General features: G+C 41.7%; 1 protein-coding gene across 2 annotated transcripts in view; it reads left to right on the top strand.

Annotated features, from left to right (window-relative positions):
* lrp1aa (low density lipoprotein receptor-related protein 1Aa) overlaps positions 1–14815 on the top strand; it is a 125753-nt gene that overhangs the window by 74793 nt on the left and 36145 nt on the right. For both annotated transcript variants that reach the window (XM_042499984.2, XM_088084293.1), the window contains exons 21-36: positions 746–928; positions 1815–2012; positions 2170–2415; positions 3714–3911; positions 5689–5893; positions 6033–6197; positions 6321–6565; positions 7394–7525; positions 8432–8659; positions 10033–10207; positions 12224–12318; positions 12398–12547; positions 13214–13354; positions 13598–13723; positions 13836–13967; positions 14160–14294. In XM_042499984.2, the coding sequence (XP_042355918.2) occupies positions 746–928; positions 1815–2012; positions 2170–2415; positions 3714–3911; positions 5689–5893; positions 6033–6197; positions 6321–6565; positions 7394–7525; positions 8432–8659; positions 10033–10207; positions 12224–12318; positions 12398–12547; positions 13214–13354; positions 13598–13723; positions 13836–13967; positions 14160–14294 (2754 nt within the window). The remainder of the gene's footprint in view (positions 1–745; positions 929–1814; positions 2013–2169; positions 2416–3713; positions 3912–5688; positions 5894–6032; positions 6198–6320; positions 6566–7393; positions 7526–8431; positions 8660–10032; positions 10208–12223; positions 12319–12397; positions 12548–13213; positions 13355–13597; positions 13724–13835; positions 13968–14159; positions 14295–14815) is intronic.

The following is a 14815-nucleotide window of genomic DNA, read 5'->3' as shown; positions in this document are numbered from 1 at the left end:
TGCACATTGGGCTTACTGTGCACATCTGGACATGAAAATGCCTGAACAACCTGCATCTGATGTAAAGAGTAATCTGCATCTTGATTCAAGAAAACATAGCCCCAAATCAACAAGAAGAACTTTACATAATTAGTCCATATAAAAAGCCAAAGCTGATGTTATTAAAGCCACTATTCACAAAAAGTTCTTTTAAACAGTATTTATGGAAGACAGCTGTGACTGGTGGTTGTCATTATCATGGGTGGACAGCTACATCTCTGTCATTTATCCCTGAAGTGCACTAGGCACTAAAAGCATAGCTAGTATTTACATTTTAGTCAGTAGATGTAATAGGTCCCTGGTCCCTATTAGTCACACTGGGAACCAGTCCAGTGTATACCACCTAATAATTCTCACTAGTCATTTAGCAAGTGATATAATAACTGTTAAGATATGCCGACTCATAATCATCTATTTGTTATTATGCTCGTGCTGTTCAGAGCAACATCGAAACAATAGCTGGTGTTCATGACTCAAACAATGACCCTCCGTCTGAATGCATACTTTATTCTGTTCCGTCTCTCCCCTGTTGCTAAGACTTGTTGCCATCCAGATTCCTAACAGACAGCTCATTAATTTTTATCCTCACAGTCTTCTGATGCTGCACATTGTCTCTGCTCGAGGCCGTGTGTCCTGATTTGATTAATGCACGCAGGGATCGAAGACGATGTCATTTTAGAGTCTTCTGACATCTTTCTCTCTGCAGCCACTCGTCCCCCTGGAGGCTGTCACACAGATGAGTTTCAGTGTCGTATGGATGGCCTGTGCATCCCCCTGCGCTGGCGCTGCGACGGAGACACTGACTGCATGGACCTGAGCGACGAGAAGAACTGCGAAGGTGTCACACACATGTGTGACCCGGCTGTCAAGTTTGGCTGCAGAGACTCTGGTGAGGAGAGCATACTTAAAATTAATGTGAAGTCAGTTTAGATAATTATTTTATGCCTTCACACCAGCAGTGGCCGAGATGAGAGGCATTATGTTTTCAGGTTGTCCGTCCTTCCATCTGTACGTACGGACGTCCTACTGCCACATTCTTGTGAACGCATTATCTCAAGAATGCTTTGAGGAAAATTTCTTCAAATCTGACACAAATATCCACTTTGACTCAGTGATGAAATGATTAGATTTCGGTGGGTATAGGTCAAAAGATCAAGGTCACTTTGACCTTATCCGGCCCATTCTTGTGACCATGATATCTCAATAACACCTTTTGTGAATTCCTTAAAGTTTGGCACAAATATTTAAGTGGAACTGATAAGAACTGAATTAGATTTGGTGATGGTCAAAGATCAAGGTTATGCTGACCTTGCATTTGTCTCATTCTTGTAAAAATAAAAAAAAGATCTTAAGAACACCTTGAAGGATTTTTTTCAAATTTGACACAAACATGCACTTGGACACCACGATGAGCTCATGATAAATTGTGGTCAAAGGACACTGTTACCTTGTGTCCATCTCATTTTGGTGATCTCAAGATGGCTTTGAGGGAATTTCCTCAAATTTGGCCCAAACATCCACTTTGATTCGAGAATGAACTGATAAGAATCTGATGGTCAAAGTGCAAGGTCACAGTGACCTCATAAAACACATTTTGGGCCATAACTCAAGAACCTTGGGTTCCCACCTTGAAATTGTGATGATATAAATCTGTGCTGCCGTGCGGAAAATGTGTATGACGCATCCATCTCTTCATAGACATGGATGTGAACTGTAAGTGCAACAGGGCGTGGTGGTATATCTACTTTTAAAGTAACCCTGTCTTCTGTCTGCAGCACGCTGTATCAGCAAAGCCTGGGTGTGCGACGGTGACAGCGACTGTGAGGACAACTCCGATGAGGACAACTGCGAGGCGCTGGTGTGTAAGCTGTCTCACCATGTGTGTGCCAACGACTCCACCATCTGCCTGCCTGCAGAGAAACTTTGTGATGGCACTGATGACTGCCCAGATGGCTCTGATGAGAAACTCTGCGGTAAGAGACAACAGAGCCCGGGCTGTGTTTCAGTACAGGGAACGCCGTAACAGCGAGTAAAACTCCGCATCATAAATCATGTCATCAGAGGTTTAATAACAGCTCTGTGAAGCTATCCATTGTGTCAGTGCTTATCTGACTTTCTCTTTTTCTCTAGATCTGTGTTCACTGGACAATGGCGACTGCAGCCATAACTGCACAGTGGCCCCTGGTGAGGGGGTCATCTGTTCCTGCCCACTGGGCATGGAGTTGGGGCTCGACAACAAGACCTGTCAAATCCAGAGCTTCTGTGCCAAACACCTTAAGTGCAGTCAGCGCTGCGAGCAGGACAAGTTCAGTGTGAAGTGTTCCTGTTACGAGGGCTGGGAGCTGGAGCCTGACATGGAGAACTGCAAGAGCATGGGTAAGGGACCGAGGAGGCAGTGCAAGAGGGGGAGACGGTGTGGGTGGAGCATCAGGCGAAGGCAGGAGACATCAGTGAGGAATTTCAATGTTTGATTTATGGTAGCTGTACAGTAAGGGAGGGAGGCTGAGAAGTGGCTGGGCTCTGGGCTTTGTCGGGGTTCAAGACTGCAGGATCAGGAAGTGTGGTGTGGGTTTGGGATCAAGCAGAGGAGAGGCCGCCCAAGCAGGAAACTGTGTGGTTGGAGAAGACACACTATGCCAAAATGTAATTCTCCTTTGGACAATAGACAGAGCAGTGGAGACAGAGAAAAGGAAGCGTTTAACCCTTTGAAACCACAGGAAATTAGCTTGGTTTATTTTTTTTCTTTCTAAATCTCGGTAAGAAGGCAAGAGGCAACTTAAGAGGAAATGACTCAAAAATTTTCAAGAAATTAGTAAAAAAAAAGTCAAAGAAAATGACCTGAAATTAGAAAAAAAACCAAACAAAATCAAAAAAAATAAATAAAATAAACACAAAAAAGGAAGAAAAAAAACATTGACATTTCATATCAAGTTGCTCATTGCCTTTTTTCCATATTTTTTAAGAAACCAAACCAAATTGCTCAGGTTTCAAAGGCTTACATACTGTACTTGTGAAAGGCATCTGAATGCAACACAAGAAAACTAATTGGTTTCGAAGGGTTAAATGCTGTTCACACAAGTATGTGAAGAAATAATAAAAAGACAAGAGTACTGGTTTGCTGCTGTCATTATTATTTTATGAAAAGAAAGAATCTGAAATATTAAAAGATGAAGTGGAGAGCAGATATGCTTTTTGTTCAAATCAGAGCGAGGGCAAGACCTGAAGAAAAAAAACGGAACGGCTCAGTCACAGTAAATCAGCTTTGAATTTTATTATCCACATAAAAAATATAGTTCTCCCCTTGCAGCAACTAGCTGATGAGGAAACATGAATTTATGATTGTGCTCTTCACTGCCAGGCCTGAGAGACTAGCCCCCAGCACCCTGTCATTCATCTGCCTGCCTGTTAGGTACAGATAACTCCTGTCTTATTTACACTGCGTTTTAATTACCCAGGATTAGAGCCACTTTCAACACGGCCCCTCTGTCATTGGCCAAGTGGCACACCGCAGTGGAACAGGGCTGTGATGTTTTCCACGCTGTGGAGTAAAGCTGCTTTGCAGTATTTTGAATAACAGTCAGACAGTGACCAAGCAATGCGTTTCTTAACCCTTTACCATCTGTTCGGTATTTCTTTAAAAAATGGCCTCTGATCTTCTCATTTCATCTCCACAGATCCTTTCAAACCCTTTATCATTTTCTCAAACCGCCACGAGATCCGCCGCATCGATCTGAATAAAGGGGAGTTCAGCGTGTTGGTGCCCGGCCTGAGGAACACCATCGCTCTGGACTTCCATCTCAGCCAGAGCGCCCTCTATTGGACAGATGTGGTGGAGGACAAAATCTATCGTGGGAAGCTTTCTGAGAATGGAGGTGAGCGTTTTTGACACAGTGAGTATGCTTACAAGACTTCTCAGGATTAAATCATATATATCATATTTGTACAGATGAATGATGCATCTCTACTTCCTCCCACCATACAAAAATAAAGCCAAAGCATCCAAATCTTGCAGTGGTGATGTAATTGACATAAACACTCGCCCAACCTAATCGAGGGTCAGATTACCATTGGCAAATATTTGGCTCTGGTTCACTTCTATTTACTGCAAGGAAAGGGCAAATAAAACATTTGCTTCTGGTGGCAAAACATTACAATGCAACTTTGGTAAACTTGCACCCTCAACCAATAGCAATAGCAATAACACGTGTGTGTGGTTGACCCTGTGTGGTGCCATACCTAACCAGCCAATACTGTATGACGTATTTGAATCGATGATGTAGAATTTTCATCACATTTGATTAAACAAGCACCATTGGATAAAGTTAAGATAGACGTTAGGACTATTGAATATTTTCAGCTGTGTCAAGAACAAGGTACTGTATTGAGATTTACTGTGTTCAAGAGACTTTTATAAGTCATAGCATTTTAATCCCTAAATATGGTATTGCACACTGGGGAAATATGTTGCAGTACTGTTGAGGTTAACCATTTGTACTTATTGACGTTTCAGTGATATCTAAGATGTGACTAATATGCTTGTTACACTGCTTAGCAGGCAACAATATCCAGTAAAAACCTGTAAGATTTCAGCATGCAAAGCTGCACTGCTGGCTGCTGTTACTGTGGCTTCTTGTGAGCAGAAAATCCAATGTGATTTCATAAAGGCAAGACCAGTCATCCATGACCAGTGTGCGTGGCAAACAATGGCCTATCATCACTGCAGCAGTAATAATGAGAAAATCATGTGTACAAATTCACAAGTCTTGCCTCATTTCTGTTTTTGTCTGTGCATGTGGTTGTTGTGTGCCACGTTTACTCAGCCAACAGGCTACATACAGTGAGTGTGTGTGTTTTCATTGCTCCAGACAGGATAATGACTCGTCTCCAATAATTAGACATGTCCCTCTGATTAGGGACCCAGTGGAAAATGAAAGGGAAAGAAAGAGGCCGGAAAATGTATCTCTTCAGCCCTGCAAGACACCACATATTTAGCTTTTTTCTTTAAGGCCAACTCTATAATTGTACTATCACACCCCCAGCTGCTGAGCCACCACTGTATTTACTTATGTTTTCTATTCATCATACTGGCGTGTTTTCTCCCGAACATAGCATCTAACATTTTTGATTAAAGGAATTATAGTTTGTGATGCAATGTTGGCGCTGAATCCAAATAGCTTGATTACATTTACATAATTTGTAAATACTGAAGCGAAGCGGATCAGTGCTTCGGGTTACAGTGCAATCTGAAATGTTGCCATCAGCAAATCCCAGCGTTCAAAGCATTTATCCGTATATTGAAATACTGTGTGAGTTCATTAAGAAACTTAAGCGCCCCGGAGGAATGTTTATTTTATTGAGTGGTAAGATGGAATATGATTAGATGAAATTTCGGCAGCAGTTTTAAACAAAGACTGGTGATACAACAACATCCTGCTCATACCTCCTCTTCCATTGTGTTTGAAAGTTAGATAGATAGAACAAAGGTCATGACATTTGTTGAAATTGAAGTTTAAATTTGCATTATAGTCCACATTAGAGAGAGAAATTGTGTGATGACATATTATCTATAAGTCAGGTGATATGTTTTAACAGACATACTGTGCAAGATTTTGACCATTTTATCCTGTCCTTTTTCTTTGTCCTTTGTAGCTTTAACAAGCTTCGATGTGGTAATCCAGTATGGGCTGGCAACCCCTGAGGGTTTGGCAGTGGACTGGATCGCAGGAAACATTTACTGGGTGGAAAGCAATCTGGATCAGATAGAGGTGGCCAAGTTGGACGGCACCATGAGGACGACACTGCTGGCTGGGGAGGTGGAGCACCCTCGAGCTATCGCCCTGGATCCCCGGGATGGGTATGCTTACCGTACCTCCCGCTGACATCAAACAAAGCACATTTACAACTAAGTGTAAATGTTTTAGTAGTTGGTAAATGAACCAGTTGTACCTAATGTTTTAATAACTGCATGTCCACTTTGTGGCATGACCTCGCAGGATCCTCTTCTGGACAGACTGGGATGCCAGCTTGCCCAGGATTGAGGCAGCATCCATGAGTGGAGAAGGCAGGAAAACCATCCATAAGGAAACTGGCAATGGCGGCTGGCCAAATGGACTCACAGTTGATTATCTGGAGCGCCGCATTCTCTGGATTGATGCCAGGTCAGAGAAGAAAGGGCACAGACATGAACACAGTCACACAAACACCTTTATTTGACACACAAAGAGGATCCTTCAGTCATATCCAGAAATTAATTTTAAAAAATTGTGCTTTTGTATGTGCAGGTCGGATGCTATTTATTCAGCCAAGTATGATGGTTCTGGGCTGATCGAGGTTCTGAGGGGACACGAGTATCTGTCACATCCCTTCGCCGTCACTATGTACGGTGGAGAGGTTTACTGGACGGACTGGAGGACCAACACGCTGGCTAAGGCAAACAAGTGGACAGGAAGCAACGTCACTGTGGTCCAGAGAACCAACACGCAACCTTTTGACCTTCAGGTCTACCATCCATCCAGACAGCCGCAAGGTGTGACACACACACACATGAACATTCACACATACCATCGAAGTGTGATACTTCACTCCCAAATGATCATATGTATATCCATTACTCATCTTGTGGTACGCTGAATTTGTAAAAGAAAACAAAAACCTTTATTCTCACATGCCTCCATGGTAAATGAAGAATCCAAAACTGTATAAAATGATGAATATGGAGCCACATTTTAAACAGCAAAACTTTATCAACACCTCCATTTACAAACTCAAATTACCTTGCGTATTATAATCCAAGACTTTACTGACTGATAAACAGTCAGACACACAAACGAGTAGCATGCTATGCTGTTTAGGCAGAAGTATTTTGATTTAACAATAAGGTTTAAGAAAAAATGCATGTTTAGGAAGTGCTGAGCGTACGACCTCATAAATTAGACATGTGCGAGTTGTTTGAGAGTTTGTGAACAGATGCATTGCCGTTTTGATATGCAGTAGTTTTGCTGTTGTTAAACGCAGACCCCTTCAACTTCAGAACATTAGGAATTTTCTCCATTTTTGGATTCTTTGTTCACCATGGAAGCATGCGAGAATAATATATTGATAATATAATATATTAATATAATATTGATTAAAAATTCAAGGTAACTTGGGGTGAGTGTGAGAATACACAAATTATCATTTTGGGTGTAAATTATTCCCTTAAGGCTCAGCAAACCTTTTCAATAGCAGCTAGTTTGTTCCTTTACAATTAGTAATATTCATTACGTAAAGTGGCAGCTCAATAATGTGCATTCTGATTCATGAGATTTTTCAGTATACATTCTGAATACCTTTTCAATGCTCACTTCTTCTCTAGCTCCAAACCCATGTGCGGCTAAAGATGGCAAGGAGCCCTGCTCCCATCTTTGTCTCATCAACTACAATCAGACGTTCTCGTGTGCCTGCCCTCACCTCATGAAGCTGGGCGCCGACAAGCGCACTTGCTACGGTAAGCATGAACACTACACGCACATAAATGCTTTTACTGTAGAAAACAGTAAGTCTTTGATTCCCCTTTCAGCAAGCAGACAATTTTCCCATCTGCTTGTCTTGGCAAAATTGTTGTTGAATGCCACAGTGTAATCCCTGTCCTTGCAAAATTTTTATTTTTCGTGTGTGTGTGTGTGTGTGTGTGTGTGTGTGTGTGTGTGTGTGTGTGAGAGTGAGAGAGAGAGAGAGAGAGAGAGAGAGAGAGAGAGAGAGGATTAAATAATCTAGACTTTTTCCACTTTGAGTTGCTATTGCTGTGACAGCTTTGGAGCGCACTGGAGTGTCTGCCCATGAAAAGTGAGAGCGGGCCTGTTTATTCACTGTGTGAGTTTAGTATTCAGGGCAGCACTTTCTATTATCTTCAGGGGTAATGGGATGGAGAGCCCTATTCTGTCTGATGCAGGCATCAGCCACAACCCTCCTCATCCACCACCTAGTCTGGCCTGGCCGATACAACCTGACACCGTCATTACTCTCCCCTCTCTCTTTCCGTCTCCTCCTGTCTATCATTGAAGCTTCTCACAGTTAAATGATGATAGGACTGTTGAGACCAATGCAATTGTAACGTCTCGACACTGATTGAATTCACTCTCCCTGTCATGGCTGTGCTATTGAGTTAGCCTGCCAGACACAATCATTTGAGTCAAAGATGCAATTGGATTAACTGTTTGTTCAAGTGGCAGGAATAATGCGCAGATGCACCCATCCTGCAAATACTTATTCTCTACAGCTCTAGCATTAGCGTTCACTCATGCATTTGACTTTTAACTTGAAGCTGCATTTAACTCCTGATTACACCCATTGAATGCTGAAGGTTTGGGTTATTACTAAAGGTTGCGTGTCAACATGTGTCCCCACCCTGCAGAGTCTCGTCAGTTCCTGCTGTATGCTCGCCAGATTGAGATCAGGGGAGTGGATATAGACAACCCCTACTACAACTACATCATCTCCTTCACTGTGCCTGACATCGACAACGTGACTGTGGTGGACTATGATGCTCTGGAGCACCGTATCTACTGGTCAGACGTCCGAACCCAGACCATCAAGAGAGCTTTCATCAATGGCACTGGAGTTGAGACTGTGGTCTCTGCTGGTACGGAGGAGTCAACACAATAGAATACACACCAGACTCGAGGCTTTTTTTGATTTGTTTTGTTTTTATAGATTTTTTTTAAAGAGGCAGATTGGTTTACATGTCTTTCACTTGAATATTATCTACATATGCTTTTGAAGATTGGATTTCTTGCTCCAGGTAAACAAATCATTGCAGTTTGCAATAACCAATCTCCTCTTGTTTTGAGGTGACTACAGAATATGAATCCGATAAAAGAAAGTGAGAGGAAAAAAACAATAATAATAGAATAAAAGCAACTTAAAACAATGCAGGGCCATTTAAAATAAAAACTTGTTTTTTTTCCAAAAGAAGCCCTGATGAATTTAGACTTTTTAATTTTCATCAAACTGAATGGATTAAATTTTGATAGTGAAATGAATCATTTCCCTATGCAGTAGTGATGTACAGGTCTGTTTTTTTTAAAACCCAACCCAACCAGACCTGCTATGAGAGCCAACCTGTATACATGTGCATCAATCAATGACCCAAACCTTAGCCAAAAGATCCTGGTAATAACCTGCTTGGTGTTTGCTATATTTTCTGTCATTTCCAGTAAATATCACAGTTCAAAACATGTGTTTTCTGTTTTAAACAGTAAAAAATGAAAAAAAGACAGCAAGCACTCACTTATATTTTAAGTGGTTACATCTTAAGCCTGTGATCTGGAGCGCACAGCTGATAACCTTTGTGGTTTGTTTACATGAGTGCACAGCTGATCAGTACAGTAGTTTGTTTAAATGGGTACATTGGCCTATTTAACAGAGTCAGTGTGGACAGAGAGACCATTGCTTGCTGCAAGGACATGGTGTTAGGCCTACATAGTTGCAGAGGGAAATACTTTTACCGGGCATTATGACAATGGAGATATAAATATATCAGCCCTTAACAGATTTTCCTTATCAAAAGCCAAATCAGAAAACCAGAGCGCAGCAGCTGATGAGAGAGTTGCTTGTGGTGTGAGGAAGAGAGACAGGAGATGCAAAAAGGAGGTGTAAACTGGATTATTGCATAATGTTGCTGTAAATGATAACAACTAACTCAGAATGTTGCTTTGTCATTTTATGACCTGCCCCACCCGAAAGCAGATATTCCCTTACAAGCTCACCTGAACCTGTGGGTCAACCCGCACATCACTTCTACCCAATTATAGAAAGGCGTGTGCTAATGCTGAGAAAACATGGACTTAAGGGAAAAAAAATCATGGAGCTGAGGGAACATAGGGCTCACCTTCAGTAATCAATTCAGTTGACAAAATGAAGCTGTAGGTTAGAGGGGAGAAGTCTGCTGTGTCTGAGAAGTTTAATTAATGGCTGACTAATGGCTCTGCGCGCATGTTGTTTGTTTTTCTACAGATCTGCCCAACGCTCACGGCCTGGCAGTGGACTGGGTGTCCAGGAACCTGTTCTGGACCAGTTATGATGCCAATAAGAAACAGATCAATGTTGCCAGACTGGACGGCTCCTTCAAAAATGCTGTCATCCAGGGCCTGGACAAACCACACTGTCTAGTGCTACATCCAATACTGGGGTTGGTCATCTACACACACACACACACACACACACACACACACACACACACACACACACACACACACACACACACACACACACACACCCACACTAAAGCTATGAAAATAATGCTTTCAGAATTTGTTCTCAGACACCCTCCTGATTGCACCTTTAACCTACAACACATACACACAAAAGAGCACACACACCATCATAAACACTCATTGTCTGGCTGTCAGGCTCCCCTCTGTTTGCAGTCGGCGATGACAGGCGGAGTAGTTGGTGGCTGACCTCTGACTGTTTCTTCGCTCAGGAAGTGGTTCCAATTTTTCTTCCCTCGTGTCATCTTTCTCCTCCGTCGCTCTCTTTCTCCATCGTGCTCCACTTCTATTTTTGAAAGATAGCTTCTCTGTGCTCAGATAGACTATCTATGAATTATTTACCGCCAGTGTCTCTGTCGCTTTCTGTCGCCTATTTCTGCTCTAGTGTTTATGTTACATCCTGTCCCTTCCTGCCTTGTTTAGTAAAAGTCCATTTTTCCCTCCCGTCTTACCCCTTGAAACTTCATCCCCCCCTCAGCTCCCCAAAGAGAACCTGGCCTCAACCCCTTTCTCCTTCCAGAGCAGAGACAGACCATCTGTATTTATATACTCAGTTGTGTCCTGCAGGAATATGTGTGCTTTTAAGTATTTGAGGTGGATGAAGAGAGGATATTTTCTTAAGAAATGTCTCTGCCTCCTTGTATTTTTTTGTGTGTACTCCTTCCCCTCTTTCAAAGACTCAGCCTACTTAAGTGGAGGAATGTTTCCGATCTGAGCATTGTTGGCATGGGGGGGAAATGAGAAGCAGATGCTGGATCCATATGCTGGGGCTGTCTCCTCTTCCTGGCACACAAACACACTGCCCAGAATTCGTCCAGGAGTGGGTGGGGGCAAAAGGATTCAGGGAGGGACAATCTCACATGTGTGTACAAAAACATGACATTGGGGGCGTTTAAATGCTGCAGAAACTTCATTTAAAGTTAACAAACAAATGAAGGGTGCGGTGGATGTGGTGGGATTTCACAGGAAGTGGGTGATGGGGGCAGAGAATAGATACCCTTTAAACATAGATTACACACAGTGTAAACACAGGGACACACAGTCAGAGTGTGTGTGGGCGTTCTATGAGGATTCTGATCAGTTTGAGGAGCAAGGAGGTGAAGGGATGAGGACAGCTTAAATTTAAATCCATATATTGCATTAAAAAAAACAAAAAAACCCCAAAACAAAACAACAAATAAGCATAATAAAATAACATGCCAAGAAAGGTTATTTATTTATTTATTTTTTTTTTACATTTTAAGCAGATCATCTAGCCTTTTTACTGGAGCCAAAAAAATCCTGTTTTGTGTTACAATAAACATTTGAGCAAAATTGTTCCTGGTACAAAATCATTTATGTAGGTAAACCTTTTTTTGTGCTAAAATCAGTCATAAATTTCATTTCAAGGGGCATTCACTCAGTCTTAAACAGTCTTAAATATCACTTGCGTTAAGTTGTAGGAACCTTGAAGCAAATCTAAAGGCAGCTACCCAACAATCAATCAACAAAAACTAATCAGAAAAAACTATTAGAAGAGTCTTAACAAACATCACATGAAAAAGCTTTAAAATCTTCAAGTGAAAGATTGTAGCAGGAGAGTTGTTTGCAGTTCAGTTTCAATCGAATCCAGTCCTGCCAAGATCAGTGTGCACCTATGGGATATCTAAGGTTATGAAATCATCGGAATGTGTGCTGGAGTGACTATGAGAGAAGACATGTGAGGTGAACTGGCTTCAGTGTGACAGGAAGTTCAGGACGTCAGATTGATTCCTTCAAATCATTCATTGAACCTTTTTGTCAATGAGGAAGCTGATGTGATATTGCAGCACACTGAGCGGTGAGGTTTGCACTGCGAGGCTTGTGAGTGTTATTGGGCCTGTTGGCTAAGTTTAGTCAAGATGAATGATGTGGTGAAAATAAATCGCAGCTCTCTCCCTGCCTGCCTCTCTCAGGAAACTCTACTGGACAGATGGGGACAACATCAGTATCGCCAACACAGACGGCAGCAACCGCAGTGTCCTCTTCACCGGCCAGAAGGGCCCTGTTGGTGAGTGACCGCATGAATGACGGCGCACCCTAGTGACAGGGCATGTCGTTACACATCAGCGCTCTCTTTTGTTTTCCAGGTCTGTCCATTGACTTTGACACTGAGCAGCTGTACTGGATCAGCTCAGGAAACAGCACCATAAGCCGCTGTAAACTGGACGGCTCTGGACTGGAGGTGCTCGAGGGGGTGAAGGGCAAGCTGACCAAGGCTACTGCTCTGGCCATCATGGGTAAGTTTCCAGAAAGTGTTAATTTTAGCCACATTAATTTTCTGTTAATTATTTTCTCAATTAAGTTTTATCTATACATTGTCAGAAAAGGGTGAAAAATGTTGATCAGTGTTTCAAAAAGCCCACAATGACTTCCCCAAATGTCTTTGTTTGTCCACAGCCCAAACATATTCATTTAGCTTTCATAGAGGAGTCAAGAAACCAGAAAATATTCACATTTAAGAAGCTGGAATCAGAAAATTTTGACTTTTTTCCCCCCAAAATGACTCAAATTGACTAACTGAATATGAGTATGTGAGTATGCAAGTGAATATGTGTCTGAGTACCCAGGTTAAAGTAGTATGGCCTTTAAATTTTACTTGCAGTCTAATTTGCACGGCATTTTATAAAGCCAACGTCCTATTTTATATTTAATGATTTTACTGTGTTGTTTATATTGTTTCCATTTAATGATTTGTTCTGTAATGTCTAGTTTGATGCAACAATTCCCCCTATGATAATTACTTGGGGATTAATTCGACAGTTAATTGATCAATCATTGCAGCTCCCCCTGCAATGTATGCAGTGTGAACTCAGCCGTGACATATGATAACTTGACCAAATTGCTTTGGGTTTCCAGTATTTGGTCTGAGAGTGCTGAGCATCCTGTTGTCTTGTATCCTGTAGGAGACAAGTTGTGGTGGGCTGACCAAGGAACTGACCAGATAGGAACCTGTGACAAGAAGGACGGCGGCAACTGGAAAGTCCTGAGGAACAGCACGTCCCCCATGATGCACATGAAAATCTACAATGAAACTGTGCAGAAAGGTGCAGGGCTAGCAGCCACATGGCAACTTTTTCTGTACCTGTGCAACATTTCTTTGGTTAAATTAGTTAGCAAAAAATAAAAATTAAAATTAAAGGAAGTCAAGTCTGTCCTTGTCCCATTGAAGGCCTGTTTTGCTTCCTGCATGTAGCCTGTTTATCTATGCCAAAGCACATCTGTTTATGCCTCTGTAACCCCTCTTTGATTTGTTTTGTGTATTTGTTCTCGTGACTTTGCGTTCCCAGGCACCAATCTCTGCAGTAATAACAACGGTGACTGTTCCCAGCTGTGTCTCCCCACCTCCCCTACCACCAGGGCCTGCATGTGCACTGCAGGATACAGCCTGCGCACAGGGCAACAGTCTTGTGAGGGTACGACACATTCATACACATAACTTTTTCTTGACTTAGCCATATTTGAATTCAAGAATTGATGTAATGTTTGATGCAACTCACAAGATGCCATTGTGCTCGTTTGCTTTAGGTGTCGGCTCTTTCCTGCTGTACTCTGTGCATGAAGGTATACGCGGTATTCCTTTGGACCCATCAGATAAATCTGATGCCCTGGTACCGGTGTCAGGCACATCCCTGGCTGTGGGCATAGATTTCCATGCTGGTAGGACTTTTTTTTATGATATGTTTTTTTCTTTCTCCTCAAATGCTGGATAGGGAAGAATTACCGCAGCATGAATGATTTTTTTGTCTTTTAGCTGAAATAACAGCTTATTTCACCACTACAGTTAGTATTTGTTACTGTATAAGGGTAAATGAAAGTTCCAACTCTAACATGTTTTATTTGTTTTCGCAGACAATGACACTATCTACTGGGTGGACATGGGCCTGAGCACCATCAGCAGGGCCAAGAGAGACCAGACGTGGAGAGAGGATGTGGTCACTAATGGCATCGGCAGGGTGGAGGGCATCGCTGTGGACTGGATAGCAGGTAACTTTGTCTTTTGCTGTCAACGTCTTCATCATCCTCGCTGGTCTGTTTTCATGTAGTAGTGCCATGATGTTATGTTTTGTGATACTGTATCGATTCTCAGACACACCATAGACTTTTAGTTATTTGCAGCTTTCTGTTTTCTTTATTTGTTCACTTAACCCTTTGAAGAGAGAGACAAAGATTTTCTTATGTGTTCAGATACCTTTCCCATTTAAACATTTTAACCCAAGGCAAATTGGTTTGATTTATTCTTTGACAACATGGGGAAAAAAGACAATGAACAACTTGGCAAAATATGTCCTGCAAATTGCATAATTTAGTAGATTTAGAAAATTATTTTATAAAAGCTAGGGACAAATGTCAAGAAAACTATATTTACTTTTAAAATAAATACATATTAAAATTATGTGACAGAATTGTAATTCATTTTAAGCATTTTTTTAAGGTAATTTCCTTTTTTTTTTTTTTTTTACTTTTCTTTCTTTTTACATTCTTTTTTGACTTTTTAATAATTTCTT

This window comes from Plectropomus leopardus, chromosome 2 (assembly GCF_026936395.1).
Source record: "Plectropomus leopardus strain MGB_pleo_1.0 chromosome 2, ASM2693639v1, whole genome shotgun sequence".
Taxonomy (NCBI): domain Eukaryota; kingdom Metazoa; phylum Chordata; class Actinopteri; order Perciformes; family Serranidae; genus Plectropomus; species Plectropomus leopardus.
The sequence above is the reverse complement of the archived record's forward strand: the minus strand, read 5'-3'. Positions and strand labels throughout refer to the sequence as shown.